Source organism: Chanodichthys erythropterus, chromosome 13 (genome assembly GCF_024489055.1).
Source record: "Chanodichthys erythropterus isolate Z2021 chromosome 13, ASM2448905v1, whole genome shotgun sequence".
NCBI classification, from domain to species: domain Eukaryota; kingdom Metazoa; phylum Chordata; class Actinopteri; order Cypriniformes; family Xenocyprididae; genus Chanodichthys; species Chanodichthys erythropterus.
The window spans coordinates 30,500,308-30,523,848 of record NC_090233.1 but is presented as its reverse complement, the minus strand read 5'-3'; the positions used below and the strand labels follow the sequence as shown (position 1 = coordinate 30,523,848).

The 23,541-nt window shown below is 36.4% G+C and overlaps 1 protein-coding gene across 2 annotated transcripts; it reads right to left on the bottom strand.

The window, feature by feature from the left end:
* Positions 1-5,452: 5,452 nt before the first annotated feature.
* bco2a (beta-carotene oxygenase 2a) lies at positions 5,453-23,057 on the bottom strand. 2 transcript variants are annotated; one of them, XM_067406639.1, is made up of 13 exons: positions 22,970-23,057; positions 18,819-18,869; positions 16,093-16,273; positions 15,547-15,758; positions 12,074-12,189; positions 11,892-11,994; positions 11,667-11,795; positions 11,285-11,445; positions 10,868-11,035; positions 10,383-10,520; positions 8,473-8,655; positions 8,267-8,377; positions 5,453-8,122 (listed from the first exon to the last, which is right to left on the bottom strand). In XM_067406639.1, exons 1-13 carry the CDS (start codon positions 23,010-23,012, stop codon positions 8,006-8,008), a joined length of 1,713 nt encoding a protein of 570 aa, XP_067262740.1. In that variant the 5' UTR covers positions 23,013-23,057; the 3' UTR covers positions 5,453-8,005. The 2 variants fall into 2 exon arrangements, with proteins under 2 accessions (XP_067262740.1, XP_067262741.1); XM_067406640.1 differs by having other exon boundaries at positions 15,547-15,712; positions 16,215-16,273.
* Between the last annotated feature and the right edge of the window lie 484 nt (positions 23,058-23,541).

Here is a 23,541-nt window from a genome sequence, read left to right as displayed (position 1 = left end):
CTTCCTTTTCTTTGCTCCTCTACCTTTACTCTAATGCCACTACTTCCGCTTTTCAGCGCCCCCCTCCCATGTTTTGCAGTGTCCTTCAGACCTCCTTCTACTGTGCTAATCTGCACAAGACAGCACTTTCCTATTGTAATTCTCTTCTTTACTTTCTTCAGCCATTGTTTTCTTTATTTATCAAATTTCTCATATTTAATTGATCTTGTTTCATTCTGTGCTGTAATTATGCTCACACATACACTTTTTCTACATTTATAGATATATCCAAATTAATTTAGGCACCAAATCCTCTTTTCTCTTTTATATTTGATTTTTTTTTTTTTAAATTGACTTTAAACAAAACAGAAAATACAAAACTAATAGATGCATACACCTGTGCAGTCCAGCACTGCCTTTGGGGCCCTGGCAAAGTCTTGGTGGGTTGCCATAGTAACCCTGACCACCAACAAAATGCCAGGTGTCTGAAGACATACTGCTGGCGCCACTGGGTCTCCAGCCCCTCCCTGCATGGGCCGTCTCACTCTACAGTCTTCCCATGATGCCTCCTTGTCTCTGAGAGGGCAGATAAGCAGGGGACTGAGGGAATTTTTAACTTACTGAACTTTACTTTTCATGAAAAGGGAATTATTCGGAGCATATTGCAATCGAAAAAAATGCTTTTGATAAATCAATATGACATATCAAAGGTTTCTGTCTTTGAGTATTCAATTTTTGGCATTAGTTCTCACTCTTGCCAGCAGCTTATTAGCAAATTCCCGATGCCATCTTCCTGTGGCTAGCTTGAGGTCATCATTAAGCAGCTGACAAATTAGGCTGACACCTCCCGACCAGGGCGACTGTGGGCTGTCTGCAGCATCTTTACTTCACGACTGTCACTCTCTCTCTCTCTCTCTCTCTCTCTCTCTCACTCGGTCCTTTGCTTTCCCTGTTTCGCTCTCTTCTCTTCCCACTCTCCTTGTTTTCTGAGATCTCCTACAGTCCGACCTGGCCAAAGGCGTTTAGTTGGCGGCTCTCCACGTGGCACAAAAGCGCCGCGGCATTCCTTCTGTCTGTGGTTAATCTGTAGTGTCAGCCCGCTTTGGCCGGGCCGCACTGAAGCACAGGGAATATTAAAAAGCCCAGCGGCAAAATTCCTCTGGAGAGATGAGGAGGGAGAAAGAGCTGGAAGGAGGGAGAGAGCGAGGTCAATTAAGGTTGGGTGGTACAGCCAACAGCAAAGCGTGAAGTTTCAATCGCAGTGATGGCGAGATGAAAACGAGGAGTGGATCACAGGCAGGAAGATGACCGTAATAGGTGCATATGAACTTTTAAAGTTTAGTCACCTTTTTTTGTACTACTAAATCCATGGTAAAACCAGTATATTTTAGAAAAATATTTTTTAAGCAATTTTAATTTACCTAGTTTACTTTTATTAAGCTATTTCCACACATGGTTGATAACAATTCTCCTCCACTGTACAAATATTCACACAAAAAAGTAAAGCTTTGGCTTTTTATATGGATATTAATGCTGAAAATTTCCTTTCTAATATGTGTGAGTTGTCGTGCTGCTGGACTGAATAAATCAACAGTATTGGTACCACATAAATATATTAAATATAAACCTCTTTTTTTTTTTAACTCCCAAATTTGAAAAATGTTTTCATCCTGTTGTGATCTATGTTAAGCAACATTTTCAAGGACCCCTCAGAGATTGAAAAGGGCTTTAAAAATGGCTTTTTTGACTAATTGGTATTCAGTAATTTACTAATTTAGGTAAATCCATGATTAATCATTTGAGAAAATTGACCCTATTTGATTGTATTTCAAAATTTTATTTCATGATTTTTCAGATAAACAAAACAATTTCCACATTTAACAATGTTAATTTTATGTGTATAAGCTAAATATTTGTGGTTTCCATCCAAATTATTAACATGTAAAATAAATATATATTTTTGGTTGTCTACTTAAAAGTAAAGTGGCATATCATGTTAACAGAAGAAATAAGTTATTTTGTCTCAAACTTAAGAGGCTTATAGTTTTGGCACAACTATCTTTTTTGTAGGCAGATTAATATGATTTCTGACATATTTCTGTATAAGGGAGTTGCATAATTATCAGTTTAACAAGTTAGAAATTAGCTAAAAATTAGTAAAATCACTATCATACATGGCCACCATCCACCTGAAGTGAAAGTTTCCATGTAAAATTCTAAAAGATTTAATTCAGGTCATCTTTATTTCTATAGCACTTTATACAAGGGAAAAAAGTGTAGTTTTTTTGTAAGGTAAGTGTGTGTGTATGTGTATGTGTGTGTGTGTGTGAGCGAGAGAGAGAGAGTTTGAGTTTGGCGGGATGTTTGCTCCACAGCGACTGCCTGTGCAGAACCTCTCCCAGGGTCAGTGAGTGCATGCTGTTACCCAGAATCCCTCAGCATAGTCCTTCAGTGAAACGAAAAACATGCTGCTCCTTTAAGAGCATGAAACAGGAGCCGGCTGTGTGCCCCTACCAGAGACACACAGTCAGCCAAGAGAGAGGGAGAGGTGGGGGGTGGGGTGGGGTAAGAGTTGGGGAGAGGGGTGGGGAGGATAGAGAGATACAGCCAGAGTGAAAGAAGGTAATGTAGAGAAAAATTAGGCGAAAGAGTGTGTGAGAGATGAGCGATAGAAAGAAGCCCAAAGATGAGGGGGAAGACATAACGGAGAATGAGTGGGTATCAGAGAGGGGGATGAAATACAGAGCGGAATGGCAGAAAAGAGAAATTCTCCTTCATAAAGCTGTGCAGTTGACATTATTTGTATTGTAATATTACGGGTGGTAGTTTGTTGTGCTGAAAGGAAACAGTCACTGTTGTTGCTAGGAGAAAAAAGGTGCTGTCCTCTCTTATTGGCTACGAGAAGTAGCTCCATTATCCAATCAGAGAGCTCTGGTACCAGAGAGAGAGAGAGAGAGAGAGAGAGAGCAGGCCGCACTACAGGACCTGATTAATATGTTAGCCATGTTTTATGGGTTAAAATAAGTCTGGGAGTAAAATGTATTGATAAAACAATGGTAAGATTGCTCTGTGTTGCTCTTTATGTAATATTACTTGAGGAATTAGTGTTGTTGTATTTTTGGGATTGCATTGTCATTTTCTAGAGCGCTGGAATGTCTTGTCCCCTATAGTTGTTATAGTAACCATATGTATAAGCAGCAGTGGGTTGTTAGCAGGACGTATGCTTGTGTATTGTTTACAAAATAGATGTTTTTGTGGAAAAAATGGTTTGTTAAATCCATATTTTCACTATTGGTTAAATTGGCTAATTGGTTGGTGTGGCATTAGACTTTAATAGGCATTGTTATGCATTCAAAGACATGTTGCCAATTAAATGGAAAGAACACATAAACACTCTTTGGAAGATATTAAGCCATAATCATTCTTGTTTACTGTCATTTTGCTTTGGCACAAAACATAAGACACAGAACACTCGACAGACATTCTTCTGTAATCTTCAGTCTTCAACATCGGGGGTCTTCAGCCTTTTTTTTGGCCAAGGACCCCTTGGTGGATATGAGAGATGAAGCAGAGACCCCCTGTTACACATTTGATAAAACTGGCTTATGAAAACACATATAGTACAATATTGATATAGTACAAGAATATCTAATAATATTTCACAATATTACTGTTTTTGCTGTATTTTTGATCAAATAAATTCAACCTTGGCGAGCACAGATCTTTCTGACCTCAAACTTTTGAACAATAGTGTACAAGTTCATTTTAATGTTGTTTATGTGCATTTTCATTTTTCACAAAAAGATAGTTTGAGATGAAACAGTTGTAAAGAGGTAAATCCAGAAACTTGTGGATAAGAAGACAAATATATTAGCTTGTGAATACAAATATACATTTTTTGAACCAGATATTTATTTTCTCTCAGAATCATGGCTAATTTTTGGTTCATATTCATATATTCTATATAAATATAATTGATATTTACTTTATTACATTTCTCTGTGGTAAAACAGTAGAGCTTTTTGCTTTATATTCTCAAAGAAACTGTTTTCAGTTCATAGACGGCAGTTTCATTCCAGGCGATTAAAGCACAACTGGACCTGTAGAGTGATCTGGTACTTCACATCTGGTGTTTTGGTCTGTGACATCTTGTCAGATGGAGGTTATTTTAAAATGTTTACATGCATTCATATGCTCTGTAATAATACACATATGTGCATTCATTCCTTTTATTTCAGCAACATTCTGTGAGCCATCAAAGCTTTAAATAAAGACATTTCAGTACTTGTGCCTGAAGTGATTTCTCTTTGAAAATCAAAACAGTGTTGTTTACATCAGGAAAGTTTTGCAAGAATCCTATTCTTTACTTTCTTTCTCGGTCCTTTGTTCCCTTCTTCGTAGATATTTGTTTCCGCTCGATGTGTCGGTAGTTGTTTGAAGTGGAGGTTCAGCAGCGGGAAGCTTTGAGTGCAGGTGTCTGAGTGGGATTTGCAGGGCAAACAGGCACACACACACACACACTCACACTCACACACACACATGTATACACAGCTGTCTTTGTTGTGACCACCACCTGGATAGTGTATTGATTTACGTCCCAACACTCCTTTCGATCATTCATTCATTCATTCATTCGTTCATTCAATCCTTCTCTATTTTAGTTAATTGTACCTTTCTTTTTCTTGCCACCTTGAACCATTTTTTTTTTCTTACTGTGAAGGGTATTTTAATAATTTTTCCAATTTAAAGTACCTTTTGTGCAGTGGAAATGTTCCATGAATGTTAAAGGTGGAACCATTGAAAGAAGAGTGTACCACCGCACCAACATTAAATGCATTTGTCTAGAACAGAAGCTGAAGTGTGGATGTGTAGCATCAGTGTCTCTGCTTGCTACCAGTCAGAACAGTGTTTAAACTCAAAAAGAGAGTGATGGAAAGATGCAGGGACAAACAACCCATGCTGTGTCTCTCACACAAACACACATACAGATACAGGGACAATAACAGCACTGTGTACGGGGAAAGAAGATCCGGCAGGTCGAGATACCACAGGAGAGCAGTGCCTCTGTCTGTCTGCATCTGCTCCGCTCTGCCTGCTGTTTGATGTGCAGGGATTAGCGGAAATCTGAGAGCTCCCAATTTAGCCGAGCAACAGAGATATTCATATGCAAGAGACCATACATTCACACGTTGCACACATATCTCTATATGAACTGAGGGAATGCACTATTGGTTAATGAAAGTATCTCAAATATATAGTTTGTTGCATAGAATAAATGTATATGGTTGTTTTTACGTCTGGTTTATGACTAAACTACCTGCTATGAGTGTCTGCTGCTACCTAGTGGACAAGAAAAGTATAGCTATCCATCTCTCTGTAGGATGCACATGTCGTCAAGGTTACCTTATCAAATGTGTATTAGAATGTGAAATGATGTGGAAAAGATAGACACTTCCCCATTTCACTTGCTTTGTGATTTTTTTTATAAAAGTGGACTGTATGAAACCATGCGATATCATACAAAATATTGTGTGTGAAAAAATTTATCACAGTAATTGTGATTATCACGTTACAAATTAGAAATTTGAAAATGAAAAACAATATATAATTAATGAAACAAATTTAAAACAGTTAAAATTTATAAAGTTAAAAAGTAAAAGGCATAATACACAAGAGAAGCAGTACTTAAAAATGTTACTTTGCAAAGAGGTAAAAAGTTGGTACAATATGATGATGATAATCTTATCATTTAACTGAAATGATAATTATGCTTTTTATGGCACTTCTGGGTTTTATTTACAAAAATGATTCTGCCTTAGGAATTACATTCAATGAAGTGAACTTGTTTTCTCATTTAAGGATGGAGATATGAAAATCAGCAAATATTAATAGAAGAGCCTTGTATAATAAAACATGCAATTCATAACTGATTGAGCAAATAAAATCAGTTGCAAACATTGCAAAAGTGTCATATTGTATATAAACATCAGTGATGGGAATAACAGCTTTATAAATAAAAGGTCTTACTAATGGCGTTACCTTTTTCAGTAACGAGTAATCAAACTAATGTCTTTTCCCTGTTACAACGCCGTTACAGTTACTGACAACAAAATGCGGCGTTAATATAATTGAGCTCACTGGAGCGGTTTTCATCCGAGTAGGCTCTCTCTCAGCCATAGGACCTACAAAGTTTTTTCTCTGGTGTATGTGTTGGATTAGTAGTTGTTCGTTTAAGCCATTACTTGACTAATCACATTTATATTTATAATTGGTGCTCCAGTTCACGTGCAAGTGATCGCGCCGGCGCCATGATTATACTGTCATGATTATATTTTCTGATCCAATACGTTCATGTCTTTCTTTCGTCAGTTGAAAACAAATTAAGGTTTTTGATGTAAACATTCCAGGATTGTTCTCCTTATAGTGGACTTCAATGGCCTCCAGGTCAAAACTACAGTTTCAGTTCAGCTTCAAAGGGCTTTAAACGATACCAGACGAGGAAAAATGGTCTTATCTAGCGAAACTATCAGTCATTTTCGAAAAAAATACAACTATATATGCTTTATAAACACAAACGATCACCTTGCACGTTCTTCCACTTTCCGTATTCTTCAAAAAGCTTACGCTGTATGTCCTAAGCCTTCCCTATTCAACTTACGGAATGAACGCGGCATAAGTCTCGTTTTTTTCCGTAAGTAGAATAGGACATATGGCATAAGCTTTTTGAAGAATACAGAAAGCGGAATCACGTGCAAGGCAATCATTTTTGTTTATAAAGCATTTTTTTTTTCGAAAATGACCGATCACTTCGCTAGATAAGACCCTGAAACTGTAATTTTGACCTTCAACTGTCTGGAGGCCACTAAAGTCCACTATAAGGAGAACAATCCTGGAATGTTTTCATCAAAAACCTTAATTTCTTTTCGACTAAAGAAAGAAGGACATGAACATCTTGGATGACATTGGGGTGAGTAAATTATCAGGAAAATTTTATTTGAAAGCGAACTAATCCTTTAATGAAGTGGTCAAAATCTGGTCTGACCAAACAGATGAATTTAAAACATAACATTAAACAAATAATAATTTATTTTTAGACATTTAGTATTGGGGGCATCCAACTTAATTGACATATTTGATATCTGTTTTTTTAAAGTAATGCAATAGTTACTTTCCCTGGTAATTAGTTACTTTTATAATGATGTAACTCAGTTACTATTTGTGAAAAGTAACTAATTACTTTTTTAAAGTAACGTGCCCAACACTGATAAACATACAGTCCACAATTTAAATAATAATAACAGAAGAAGAGAAAATAAATGTATTGAGAAATCAAATATATATTAAAACTGTGTGAGCTTTCAACACCATCATCTTGCTGATTTTAATAGGGCCATAATTTATTGAAGTATTTCTCTCTTGCAGTTCACCATAGTGAACATACTTCACCCAGGATTAAACAAGCTGGGGTAAGGCCTCTTTGCAAAGCCTGTATTACATTCTGACAGGTCTAAAAAACGATCCACTCATTTTAACACTGGAGCCAGAGACAACACAATGTTTGCATCTCCCCATCTTATTATTCTTATTGTTAAATACAAACAATGGCATCTTCTGCTGCTATTTAGAAATGATATTATCTATTCTACTTCCTCCTCATTACATAACACCAAATAGGCATCAGTAATGTGTAAGCTGTTTTTGCGACTTTTCGCGTTTCAGTAAATACTCTTTTTTAATTAAATAATAATAATAAAAAAATTAAAGTTATAAAATTGTTCATTCAAATTTAAAGCCTTGTTTGTTGTATTTTAATTAAGGCTGAATTTTTCACAGGGAACTAACTAGTTTATAAAGTATGTGTAGTTCTTTTTAAAAAATATGAGATCAATCTGTGGAGGATCTCTTTGGGCTAATTTCATGGAAATATTATTCTGTTATTCTTTGCTTTCAATAGTAGCAGCTAAGTGGTGTATTAACCATTTTGAAGAGCTACTTGTCATTTGTTGTTGGAGAGGTACCAAGAGATTCATGCACTGGAATTGAAGGCTCCATGGAATCCATAAGGAATGTTGACAGGTACTTCAGCTCTTCCCAGCTCTTCAAATGTTTTGGCATCTAGGACTAACAGAAATGTACTCTTATCCTGCAGAGAGAAGAGAAAGAATGGGTTAAGACAAAAGATGCATTTATAATAAATGTAATAAAATGTCTCGACTGACTTTTCTCAACATGTTTCACTTTCTGAACAGGTGAAGTATAGAGCTTATGTCTCTTCTTAATTGTGCACCTTAACTGGTGTGATGATTACAGACAGGATGACACCATCGTCCTCTTCCTCAGCATTGGGTGAAGGAACGAAGACAGGCTCTGATGGGTAGAGATCAGGTTGGCACCATACCTGTAAAAGAATTAATGTATGAAACATACAAACACTCTTAACATTGTGTGCCAAATGGACAAGAAAAGTTTTCTTGTTTCATAATTTGATCTCACCTTGAAACTTTTGCTCTCCAGATCCATCTTAATTAAGGAGTCACCCACTAGGTGGCGGAAGCCACAACCATAGTAGTATCTATAAGGTTTGGTGTTATATTTGGCGTAGTTAATATGGGGAAACTCCAAGCCACCATAGTCTTTCAGGTCTTCACCACAGAGGTCCTCAAATGTGCAAAACACCTGAGAGAGAGACATTATGTAGGCCTAAAAGAGCTGAAGACTCTCCAACACACATCTAGAGCAAAATTAAAAAATAAAAAATCGAATTTTTGAGTGAACTAACCCTTTAATACACCAAGTCTAAGTGCTGTAAGTTATACTACCGTTCAAAAATTTGGGGTTGGTAAGATTTTTTAATTTATTTAAAAAGAAGTCTCTTAGGCTCAGCAAGGCTGGATATATTTGATCAAAAATACAGTAAAACAGTAATATTGTGAAATATTACAATTTAAATTTCTATTTTAATATATTTTAAAATGTAAAAATGCTGAATATTTAGCAGTCATTACTCAAATGCTCAAGAAACATTTCTTATTATTATCAGTGTTAAGATGGCTGTGCTGCTTAACCCATTTTAGCCCACCGCCGGCAACTACTGTATAGTTGCCATTTTCCTTTTAAAGTAGCCTATTTTTCTAGATGTTATCCATGTTTTTCATCTCAATGATGTACAAGAAAAAACCAAATAAAGGATTACAAGAACAAAAAAAAGGTATTCACTTCCTTCCTGTCACATGAGGCTACCAACTTCCAACCCCTAACCCTCTCAAAGAAACATAATTTACTAATAAATACTTTTTTTGACATATATATATATATATATATATATATATATATATATATATATATATATATATATATATATATATATATATATATATATATACACATAATCGTGAAGGTCTCTAGAATCATCCAAACAAGACGAATCTTACAAGAGATCTATAGTTTTTGGCATATCAATAAATCTGCCCAGCAGGTTGGGCAAACATTTAACCCAACCGCTGGGTTAAATCAACCCAATTTCTAGGTTTGTCCATTTTCAACGAGTGTATAAGAGTATAACTTCACCCTTTAACTGACATTTCTATAAATAGAATAAAATGAATAAATCTGTCAAAAGGAGGAGATGAGAGAGCAATCTTTCCACAGCTCTACTGTCCCACTCCCATGTCCCGTGGAATTTTTTCTTCATTGTATTATTTTTTTATTTTTTATTTTATCAACTTAATGGCTGCACTTTGTTCTAAACTATGTTCCACCACTTTGAAACAAATTGATTTGTTGTTTATTGTTTTTTCATATTCAAGAGATTATAAGCTAGATGCATCTTTTTGGGGTTCACATCGAATGTTCTTCGACTTTATTCATAAACAGATTATGTATAAAAGATTGATTGGTTGAAAGCAGTTATTTTGAGTTAGATGCCAAATGTTCTCCTCCTAATTTTACATTGAGGGGGTGCGTACAATATATTTGCCCTCCGGCAACTATAGTTGCTGCACATTCAAATATGATTTTTAAGAAAAAAAAAACCTGGGGAAAATAAATGCAGAACATGTTCACATAGAACACTAACACTACTATATGCATGAAACCATTCAGAAAAATTTGGGCACAAATGGGTAAATATTTTTGTGAAAACCGTGACACATTCTTTGAGGAATAGAAAATTGAAAACATTATACATGCCTTTACTTAATCAATTTAAAGTGTCCTTGCTGAATAAAAATACTGACCCCAAACTTTTGAACTATGCTGTATGTGCCAGTGGAAAGGCTGGCAAATATAAGCAATGCTATAAACAATACTACAGACCAAATTCCTTGAAGTGCTTTGAAGAAAAAACTGTTTTGAATGAGCAAATAACACACACAGTGCTGTTGTAACCAGCACAAAGACAACACCTGGTTTTTAGTACGGAAGACAGCGGTGGCAGTGCTGTCATGCCGTGTGTTGAGATTCTGTTCCAGTGGTGTTTCACTGGTGATGTTGAGAGGAAGCACAAAACGACGGGGAAGCGGCTGGCACATGGTGTTATACATCTGACAGAAAAAAAGAGAGTGGCAGGATAAATGAGAATGTCATTTATGTCATAATAATAATAATAATAATAATAATAATAATAATATATGGCATAAATTGCATAATACTAATACTACTACTACTAATAATAACAGTAGTATTGTTAACAGTATATTTTTGTAATAATAATTTTTATATAGCATCTGGTTTTATATAGTACGACAGGACTATAGAGCGACAGGACAGACAGAATGCAATTTATGCTATACTACTACTACTACTACTACTACTAATAATAATAATAATAATAATTAATAGTAGTAGTATTAATATAGACAGAGAAAGATAGTTTAAGGAAGAACATAACCTCATCCAGTCCCTCTCCTGATTGACGCAGGTTCTGGATGAGGAAGTTGTTTATAGCCTGGCCGTCGTCAGAGCAGCACATGTCTAACATGAGGAATCCATCCTGCTCAAAAGCATTGATCTGATGAAAGGTGGATAAGGCCTTGGTGTAGTACTTCACTGGCATCTCCTGCAGAGAGATGCAGAGTAGTTGGCTAAATTGTTAAAGAAGTCTTTGATAATTTGTCCCCTCAAATGTTATCTTATCATGTTTTTAGGTTCTCCATCAGCTTTCACTGAACCACTATCACTATCATTTCATATGAAACACTGTCAGTGAATAAAAGAGAAACCACAGGAAGAGAAACCACAGGAAGTCCACTTGCTCCTAATTGTTCTCAGTGCCTCTGTGAGACCGTTGTCATGATTGTTGCCTCACCTTTCCAGTTTGTTTGTCAATCAGGTGGAATATGGTTTCCTGGTTGGGGTCCCAGTAAACAGCCTCATTTATCGATTTCCCCCTTAGTTTACCAGTCACTATCTTAAACAGATCCATCTTAATGGGCTGCTCGATAAACACTACATAGTTCTCTGACATGCCTGAAAGGTTCAGGAAAATAAAAAGTATTTTCAGTACTGCACATTCATATGATCGCTCCATTCAGATTATATGATTAGACTATTTAGAGTACCTAGCAATAAAATACTTTATTACATACAGTAGCAGTGCAATAAAATGGCACATGATAGTCATTCTTGAATGACTATCTGTATAGGAGATCTGAAGATAACAAACTTGACAGATATTCTTCTTCACTCACCAAAGCTGTGATAATAGGAGGGTTTGAATTTGTCGAGAGGGGCGATAGAGCATAAAATCTTGGCTCCCTCTAGAGTATCCTTTGGACTGTCTCTTTCTGGGGGCACCCTGATGATGTTATAGAAAGCCCCTATAAAACAGATCAAAGCACAAAATCATGCCTCTTAAATCCTCCTAAGGTGATATTGCACTTGGTCAACACATAAGGAGAAGACTGCAATCTAACCTTTGTTTTTGTATGAGTTGCCCATGTTGTAAGCTGTGCCATCTGGATCAATGTGTGGATGAGCAGTAGCACCGTTCACAGCTATAAACTTGCTCCAGTCCACCTACAAATAGTCATACTTTTTAAATTAGACATGACTGGTTGGTCTAGGTTGGTGACTATAAGCTGGTTATTCTTCATACCTTCTGTTTGGACTCCAGAGTATCTGGATCCACTCTGTGCATGTAGTTTGTTTCTGTGCTGACATAATAGTCACCCTTGTATTTAACAAAGCTGACACTGGCGTTATCTGTTGGCTCTGGAATTAGAGAGAGGAAAATAAGTTTAACATATACCTTTTATTTGTAATTTGAGGCCCAAATAGATTTGAAACGTTTGTTCTCAACCTTTTTGACTCTAAGGACCTTAATATTTAAAGATATTTCTTCTGTAATTTTGACAAAGCTGCTTGTTTTCAGACTTTTTTGAAACTGGGATTATTGATTATAGGCTATTAAAGGTACACTAACTTATAAGTTAATACATCATCAAAATGTGTTTTTGTCTTTCTCTGATTCACTATGGTAAGCCTATTATAAACTTAAATATTTTAGACCTGATGGGATGGTTTTCACAGGAATACGTCACTCGTCAGGTTGTCACAACGAGTGAGGAAGTTTGACATGGAGCACGCTAAATCTCGAACCTCGGCGAAAAAAAGCAGAACAGAGCAGAGTCTGCTAGCATAAAGAGAATGCGACAGAGCTCGTAATACAACGATAATCAACATTGGCTTTTCGGAGATGGCGAGAACGAGGAATTTGAAATGTTGTAAAAGAGATGTGGAGATAATGTTCTTTTATTCAACAGGTAAGTAAGATAGTTCTTGCCATATGTAATAGCTCTCTAATTGTAAAGCATTATCTGTTGTGAAAGGTAATTTCATTAGAGGGACAATATGTAAATTTTGGCTGCTTATTCAAAACAAAGGCGTAGCTTGATGATGCCTTGATTTCGCGGAGTCATGGGAGGTGTTGTCTTCACATCTGTAGGTGGAAAAGAAGCGGAACAGGACTCGGGCAGAAATCATGTTCATGGAGGAGATTGTTAATGTTACTGTAGTATGAAGCAGAGCAGGGCTGAGTGAGCTGTGTGAGTCATCTGTGTTTCTATATAACATGATTAGTTTTCTGTTGATGAATGTATCCATCCAAACAGTTGCTCACCTGTAAACTAAAACACACAATACACTGCTCAAAAAAATTAAAGTAACACTTTTTAATTAGAGAATAGCATCAAGTCAGTTAAACTCCTGGGATATTGATCTGGTCAGTTAGGTAGCAGAGGGGGTTGTTAATCAGTTCCAGCTGCTTTGGTGTTAATGAAATTACCAACAGGTGCACTAGATGGGAAACAATGAGAAAACCCCCAAATCAGGAATGTTTTTACAGGTGGAGGCCACTGACATTTTTTTCTCTACTCATCTTTTCTGACTGTTTTTCACTAGTTTTGCATTTGGCTTGGGTCAGTGTCACTACTGGTAGCATGACGCGATACCTGGACCCTACAGAGGTTGCACAGGCAGTCCAACTCCTCCAGGATGGCACATCAATACGTGCCATTGCCAGAAGGTTTGCTGTGTCTCCCAGCACAGTCTCAGGAGCATGGAGAAGATTACAGGAGACAGGCAGTTATTCTAAGAGATCTGGACAGGGCCGTAGAAGGTCCTTAACCCATCATCAGGACCGGTATCTGCTCCTTTGTGCAACGAGGAACAGGATGAGCACTGCCAGAGCCCTGCAAAATGACCTCCAACAGGCCACTAGTGTGAATGTCTCCAACCAAACAATCAGAAACAGACTTCATGAGGGTGGCCTAAGGGCCTTACATCCTCTTGTGGGCCCTGTGCTCACTGCCCAGCACCGTGGAGCTTGATTGGCATTTGCCATTGAACACCAAAACTGGCAGGTCTGCCACTGGTGCCCTGTGCTTTTCACAGGTTTACCCTGAGCATGTGACAGACGTGAAAAGGTCTGGAGAAGCCGTGGAGAACATTATGCTGCCTGTAACATCGTTCAGCATGACCGGTTTTGTAGCGGGTCAGTGATGATCTGGGGAGGCATATCCATGGAGGGACATACAGACCTGTACAAGCTAGACAATAGCATGCTTACTGCCATTAGGTATCGGGATAAAATTCTTGGACCCATTGTCAGACCCTACGCTGGTGCAGGGGGCCATGGGTTCCTCCTGGTGCACGACAATGTGGCTTCATGTGGTGAGAGTATGCAGGCAGTTCCTGGAAGATGAAGGAATTAATACCATTGAATGGCCCGCACGCTCGCCTGACCTAAATCCAATAGAACACCTCTGGGACATTATGTTTCTGTCCATCTGACACCGTCAGGTTGCACCTCAGACTGTCCATGAGCTGTGATGCCCTGGTCCAGATCTGGGAGGAAATACCCAAGGACACAATCCGTCGTCTCATTAGGAGCATGCTCCGACGTTGTCAGACATGCATACAAGCACGTGAGGGCCATACTGAGTACCATTTTGAGTTGCTGCAATGAAATTTTTTTGCAAAATGGACTAGCCTGCTGCATATTTTTTTTCACTTTGATTTTCAGTGTCTTTGGTTTCAGTCCTCTGTAGGTTGATCATTTTGATCATTTTCATTTCCATCAAATGATGACCATATCAGTATAGATATTCAGCATGATATTTTTCCCCATTGAGATCTGATGTGTTTTCAAAGTGTTCCTTTCATTTTTTGAGCAGTGTATATTAAAGCGTCTTTGGCATTTCCATGGTTTCTACAAAATTAAACCAGAAACCAAGGGTAACGCAGGTATGATGTCATTGATAGGTGACGCATGGACACGGTCCATGTCCTGGTAAAAATTGCTTATTTCTCTGGATTTAAACATTCTTGGAAACACAATTAAATACACAAGTCAATAAAATATATTGTTCTAGTGGTTTTTGTATATTTTAATCCAAAACTCTTACATGTTGTGCCTTCAAGGGTTTTTGTAGCGCTGTGCTGGAATTTATTTTACCATTAATGGGTATCTATTAATGGGCACAGTAACATCTTCAGCAAGTCAGCTTGAGATCCTTTCAGTCTAAATTGGTTATATCTATTTAATGGGTGGGCATTTTTTTTCTAAACACTTTTTGTTATACTTGTTAAAACTCTCTTCACATCCTGATAGCAATCAATAATAGAAGTGGCCTAAATATTAAAACGTATATATATTCTGTGAATATCTCAGGACCAAACAAGTTATAGTGTCAGAACATTCTGCCAACTCCATTTCAACACTTCAATAGTAGAGTCATAGTTAATCTTAATCGAGTGCTTATGGTGTCTGATTTAAATGTGCTCTCATGATTACAGTTGTTTGTCCAGGACGCACTTTAGACACACTTGGATGCTTCCACTGACCACTCCTGTTGTGCTCTTGAGCAAGGTCCTCCAAATACAAGCCTCTTTACTCTTTCAGAAACAGAAAGAGCTTTTATAACCCGTTTAAAAACAGTTCGCTATTGGTGATGTTTAAATTTTCTAAACCAATTGAGTTCATTTCCCCAGTCAACGCAGCTAGTCAACCTCCTTACTATCATTCACTCACATATTCACCATCTACACCACTGTATAATGAATACATACTTAACATCTCAAATCTGGACAGGAAGCGTTGAAAAAAGTTCTTGCAGGGATCAGGTAGAGCCAAAGTGCCAAACTCTGACACCATGATGCGGTTCTTCTCGCTGTTCTGCTCATACGAGTCGCTACGCAGAAAACGGCTCCTGTATGTCACCTGACCATCCTCGATCTGAAAGCGATGCATCAAGGCCATGCCATCAAACCAGTGGTTATAGCTGAGGAAACATTTACATGAGCAAACGTGAGCTTGAATATGCATGTTAGAGTTTGAATATTATCATTGTGATCATATGAATCACAAATTGAAATTTAGAATAATAGCCTTGTGTGAAAGGCTTCCATTAGTTGTCCCTAGTTTGGTCACTTTACCTCCACCGCTACATATCCCAAATTACAGAACCACCTTTCCATATGTCATTAGCTTTATAGTCAGTTGATAATTGCAAACCACAGAAACAGAGATTAGTTAATTTCTCTTACTATTCCTCAGATTCCAGTGATGTTCTTCTTGTAAGTTAAAATGTTTAACAGTAAAATCACCATACTCACTGCTGATTCCCAAACTCAAACTTTCCTGGACCATTCCGCAGCAGACTCCCATGGATCCAGGCTGGGATGGTGCCTTTAACTGTGGTGGGGATGGGCTCAGGTGTCTCCTCTACCGAACGTACCAAAGGAGCAATGTTTGCTAGCCCATGTACTTTTGTGAAGTATGTTTTCTGAGCAGCAGCTGGAAAAATCACAAACTGTGATTTCCATGATATACAAAATCTGATAATTTAGCAAGCTGACAGAACAGAAACTAATCAAAACTGATAGTGTAATTAAATTGTAATATTTACGACCGGGAGGGAGGGGACATGTTCGGTTCACAGTTTTGTCGTGGCCACGTGGGAACGTAGGCTAACAGGCGACACAGGGGACAACGGGGTCAGTCAGAAATTGACACCCGCAACTTGGATACGGGCTGCTTAAGTCAGTGTCACACTAAAACGGTATCAAAAAAGCTGCAAACTAGCTAAGGATATTTTCTTTTGAAATGAGACCATTTTCACGTTTCTGTGAGCTTTCGTTCGTAAATAATCAACCGTTTTGTCGCGGATGTGCAGAACAGGAAATGCGCTCTCGAATGGAGAAACGCGCAACCTCCAAACCATCGATCAAAGCATGCTAACGTTTTCTGAGCACATGTCTATGGTTTATAAATCATGCCCGAAAGTTAGAGTTCGCGGAGACGTCAAACAAGCCAACAGTTCAGAAACCGAGAAATTTTACACAGGATGATCTCTCTCGTTCCGGCTGATGCGAGAGCTGGCTTGACTTAAGTATTTTATGTTTTATGTTATATTATAGGCTATTATATATGTATTATATATTATACAGAACAGTCCATAAACTATAAATCCTCACAGTTTTCGTGAGGATTTATAGTTTATGGACTGTTTTGTATATAGCTAATATAATATAATATAATATAATATAATATAATATAATATAATATAATATAATATAATCACACGTAGCAACAGAAAAGCACAGATAAAAGAGATCTTTGAAAGCAAAACTAAAGTGATTATTACTTCGGCCAGCGACGCAATGGGGAGTGTACGAGGACTCGGCGTAAACTGCATTACTGCATTTACAAGGCTTATACTCATTTTTGATTTAATTATTATTATTTTAAAATGTGAAAGCACAGCAACTAATATGATAAACTATTATTTGACCAAAAAAATGTCAAAACAGTTTGGGATATGGCAAAGGTTACTTGCACACTACACTGTCTGCAAGTGTGCAAACTTGAATAGAATTGCCATTTCAGTAAATCTACATTTTGAAATTGTGAAATGGGTATTATTACAGTGCAAAAACGGTGTGTATAAACAGTAGTTTCTTTCTTGTTCTTTGTAGTATTCTTTGTTTTCCTGAAAGAATAAAACTGATCAAAATCATAAAACGCCTCTTTTTTTGTTTGTTTGTTTATAGCACAGACAAAATATTATATATATATATATATATATATATATATATATATATATATATATATATATATATATATATGTATATATATATCACTTTCAGCAGTGTTTTATGTATTTTCAAGTGGTTTTCTGTAAAATAACACTGCGATATTGGATTTATACAACTGTAAATATGGGGAGACTTTTTATTTAGGCATACAATTTATAGGCCTAAATTTTTTTTAATCACTTTTAGGAGTGTTTTATGTAATTTCAAAGGGCTTCCTTTAAAATGACACATGACACATAGGCTATAGCCTATGTTAAAAGAATATTTTATTTATAATTTGTATATAACCTATGAAAGCTCGGGAACGGGCGATATATATATATATATATATATATATATATATATATATATATATATATATATATATATATATATATATATATTAGCCTATTATATATAGCTATATAATTTTATTTTTTTATTTAATTTTATTTTTTTAAATTTTTTTTTAAGAAAATGACCGATCATTTCGCCAGATAAGACCCTTATTCCTCGTCTGGTATCGATTAAAGCCATTTGAAGCTGATAATTTCTGATAATTCGACGTTGCCATGGTTGCGTGGCTACGAGAAAATATCGTTCCCTCACCACCATATGATCTCGAAACAACATGAACATGTCCCCGGACATGAACATGAACATGTCCCCTCCTAGTCACCGTACTGTCACTTCTATATAGAGTTTCTCAGCAATCTAAAGTGCAAGGTTAGCTAAGCCTGAGTTATATTATATAATATTATATTATATAGCCGTAGTAACAGATTTGCAGACATACAACATTGCTCTGACCATTTCTTAGGTCTGCTCAAAGAACAAAGGATAAGTCAACAAATGACAGAGCTGAAATAGCAGAGTCAGCGATATTACAAAGAAAAGTGTTACCTTTACAAAAACTGTCCCTCTCTACATGCTCACATGTATTGTGATACACTAATGCATAAATAATGAAGCAACTAGCTACATGGACATGCAGAGACTTTTCTTTCAGAGAAGTCAATGTTGTTAGAAACGTTAAATTCAGTTATTCATATAGGTAAGCTGTGACTGCAGCTAAAGTTAAGCCTATAACACTCAAAAGCCATCAGACTATATGTATATCTGCCTCTCTCATATGAATACACAGACATGCACCCTCCCTCGTAGGCTACATTCCATTGCTTCACGCAGCCACAAATGCGAACAATCACAAAGCCTGTGCGCATAGCGTATACAGAAAGTTAAACTTGAAGAGCTCTCTTTCTTACCATTTTTTTTAGGCTTGGATGACATCCTGTAGAGAGATGTGAGGCTGCACCCTTGATCAAGAACAGAGGATGAAGAAGATTGTATGACAAATTGTAAAGAGCAATATAAAGTATGTGCAGGCAGAAGGGAGGAGACAACTTCTTTATGTAAGTTGGATCTTTGCCAGCTCTGTTACATCACACACTATTACACGAGTAACGCGACACAACAGTGAAAGGGAGGGCATGTGTCAGAGAAATGTCAAGGCTGAAATAAATATTAGCTGAACAGCGTTTAAGATAAGACATGTAAAACAATAAAAATGCACTTATTTAACTGAAGAAAATTGACTTGCATTATCCAACGCAACGGTGCTTATAGTACAGGGCATGGATTGCTGACACTGGATGAGAAGCACGTAAGAAAAACTTTACATAATCATCCATTATAATGCATTTTAATTGCCCCAAATCATTGTTAATGTAGCCTACATAAAGACTTCATCTTAGTCTGTATTGTATATTTTACATCAGACTTGGATGCCAGATATATTAGCCTATATTTTCTTTTAAGCTTAATTTATGATAATCTCTCTCTCTCTCTCTCTCTCTCTCTCTCTCTCTCTCTCTCTATATATATATATATATATATATCAGGGCTTGACATTAACTTTTTTGCTCACCAGCTAATGTGGCTAGTGGTTTTCCAAAGTTAGCATTTTCACTGGCCACAATTTTGCTGCTAGGGAAATTACATTTTATATGATTAAAGTTGACTGGCATGCTTAAATTACTTGATTTTGAGTCATTTTACTTGATTTACAAGATTTAAATCCCTTTCAAACTTACAAATGCAGATTGACCACCCAAATCAAGACTATACATTGTAGCCTATATATCAGGTAGGCCTATGTATAGTTATTTTTGTTAGGCTATGTAAAAAGAACAAAGAAGCAAATTACAAATAGTAATTTAAAAAAAAAAATATATATATATATATTTTCAGATAGCCTACATATGTTTATTTAGCATACATGTATACATTTATTTAACATTTTTTGATGTTTGATTAACATTGACAGACAGGTATTTATTTGGTGGCTGCTGAATGCATGGACGTCATATACTGACACATATCCAGTTTTTACCCACTTAGCCGTAAGCCATAGCCGACTGTATTCACGCGAGATACTCCACACGATGCATTTTGACATCTGTGTGTGCGTGTATTCAGGTGCAAAGAGAACTGATCGCGCGCGACAGAGAGAGCGCGCACGCGAGCGCTTCTGTTGTGTCATTCAGCGCGATTCCGCCTATCCCGCCGCCGCCTTCACTAACCGCAAGTTAATCGATAAAGAATTGTGACGGAATTGTAATTTTGTGATACGACGATCTTGGCTATTTTTCATTTGGCTGTAGGCTAAAGTAATATTCATCCCGCCAAAGTGGCTAGTGGGAGTGGCTGTCTTACCCGCCACAGCTGAAATCTACCCGCATTTGGCGGGTTGGCGGGTGTTGATGTCATATATAGGCTATATATTAGAGATAGCTATAGCGATCACTGTTCTCCCATGATTCTGAAAACAAAACAGACAACCAAACAAAATAATGGGTTCTGACAAAATGTTCTTTTAATGTTATAAGTGAGTAGATTTAGATGTTATAAATGAGTCTATTAAAATATTTATTAATTTAAATTAATTATGTAAAATCGTTTGAAATGAATGAATGAAGACTTGTTTCATTCAGAGTTTTTGAACGATTTTCATCATAGGCTAGAATATATTTCATAAATATATACAATCTTTATCAAATGTAACGTTTGTTTTCCAGCGGATCCTGACCGTAAATTAAGGTAGGGAAGATTATGGGTCTTGGCGCTAGTTTATGATAGTTTAAACATTTTTTGCAAGCTTTATATTCTAATCGCTGAACAAGCAGAACATTTTTGGCAGACGTTGTGTTATTCGGCCTGAGGGTGGCGCATAATGTTGACTGACACACGACACATGTTCCAAGTTGTCAGCGTTTTACACAAAACCAAAGAGCTTAGAACCCAAGAGGCGACACTTTGATACTTTTTGGGTAACAGCCACTAGATGGCGTTCCGATAGCGCGGCCGCCATTATGGGGTGAAAATACTAACTAGACCATAGAATCCTTCACATCTCACCCAAAATCGGAATTTCACTGCCTCTGAAGCGCAATAGAACAGTTTTTTATAAGTCACCAGTAAATTGTATGGCTCCTACAGTAAATGTTGTATTGTCTTATATAGGCCTATGTTTTATTTTACCAGTTGTGGAATCCAACCATTCATCCATCTGAGGTAACGTAGATAGCCTACTTTATTGAGTATTTCCATTTTATGCAACTTTACACATTTATTAATAGCAAATTAATAATTAATAAATTTAAGATCGTTTGCAGCGAACAATACATTTCAGACCTAGTGGAGTAATAGTAATAATTGTATCTGTCTGAATTGAAATAGGCTATATTATAGGCCTACGTTTTAATGGATCACGCTACAAACATAATGATCTTATAATACATGATGCATTGCTGTGTACGCAGGGCTGCTGCTGGGCGCCGGTGTTTCAGTGGAACTTTCTATTAAGTGTCGCTTCTTGTTAGTGTATATTCTTTGACAATACCGAGAACTCCCAAAAAATTCCCACTCAAATGAAGGAAACATATCTCATTCAAATGAATACTACGACTTTTCCAAAAGAAAAATATATGCCTATTATCGATTTGTTTTTGTTATTTTGAAAATGTTATAGCTATTCATCAAACTAAATGGAGTAACTCAAAACCCAATTTTGCTCATTTTCAGACAGCCTTTAAAGTTTATTTAGAATCTGTAACGTTTTAAAAAAAAAAATCAAAAAGCCCAAAAGAACTGTGAAAATACGTTACATGCCAGCCGGAGCCATTCATCAAATTTTAATATTCTGCTCACTTTACATCTTAAAATAATCAAAATAAATAAATAAATAAATAAATAAAATAAATCCGAAAAATATTTGTTGCAGAATGCCGAACACCTTTACAATTTATTATTTAAACTTAATTAGAGGTTCATGTTTGAATGAATATTTTGGCTCAAAGGTAATTTACTCATTTTGATTGCGGAAGCCACAATATTGTTTTTTATATCCGGACTAAATCTTTAGTCAAATTTTTCGTACGTTTGCAACAAAGAATATCATATCATATCATAGACCTATTTGTACCAGACCTCAAAAGTTCCCCAAAAATCCCCACACTGATCACATGGAGCATTAGCCTAAGTATTATAAAGATTCTATGTTTAAAGTGCTGGTCTCAGCATTAAAGGAACGTAGACAGAAGGTCTTTTTTTTCCTCTGTTGAAGCTGTATTCTATACTATAACATCTTTTTCTCTTCATGTACCGGAACGACTTCCATGTAAGGCATAAGGCTCCTGGACCTAATGGGAAAAATTGTCCCTGGTCCCTTTTGTATTGCAAGTATGGAAGGGGGTCTTCTTGGATCCCCAGAAAGGCATGGAAACTTATTTAGACTTGATTTTCTATATGTATCACTTTCCACATGAGGTGATATGATGCACTCTCTCTCTCATTGGTTAAATCCATACTACACCCCTTGTATTCTTTCTATATAATCTCAGACCCAGCTAAATAAATATAAGACTTTTTAATCTTCCTCATACGCTGAGTGATTGTTCATTCAATTGCTAATTAAGAGGACTGGGATGAGGCACACCTGGGGACAAATTTCCTAACAGTAGCATGTGCAGCACATCATAGTTGTTGTGGTTATTGTTAATTATGTAAATAATGTCATATAGACTTAAAACGATTAATACCAATAATAACATCAGCCACTTGTTACAATAAGCTAATAAATACTGTATATAATAGGTTTGGTTCAGACTGAGATCTTCCAAAACCAAATCACTCAACTGCTCTAGTGGTTCTTGTTCTACAACAGATTTTTTTTAAAAATACTTTCTATCACTATTTACATTTAGGCAATGCTAAATGTTTTATTCTTTGTTTTACATACCTGTGTTTTGTACATTTGACTGGATTTCAGTTTATTACACAAGCTAATGGTCGCAGCTCTTGGTTACAACAACAAAGTTATGATAAAACGCAGAGATAATCAATAATAAAATCTTACCTGTGCTAGTCCTAAATGCATTTTTAAGCACACTTGTCTGCATGATTAATGCATATACAAAAGAATGTAGTTCGCTTAAAATTCTTATTTAGACTCGACAGAGTTTTACACCCACAGTAAACTTTAACCCTAATAAACTGCTTCACTTCCTGGTTATGAGCCAACATTATTCTTTGCCTCACTGTGTTTTTATACCTTTCAGCTGATTCATTGTTTTGAGACTGTGAAGTATTACTATGCACAACATTCTCATGAAAGTCCATATTTATGTTTATAATGACAAAGATATCTGCAGTGAATATCTGTCAAATCAAAGATTATGGGAGAACTGTGTATTTGTATATTTTTGACATTATGGTCCAGAGGCCAGGTTCTTTTGCAGCTTTCTTTAGAAAGTATTACAAGCATTATAAGTATTTCATAATAATTAATAAAAATAGCAGGTAAGATTGATCTTACAAGGAATTTGACTTAGTTTGGCAATGGACAGACATTCATTCACTCACTCTGTATTACAGATTCTGTTTTAGAATCTGATTATATTGTCTGTTTTTTTATTATTACTTTTTGTG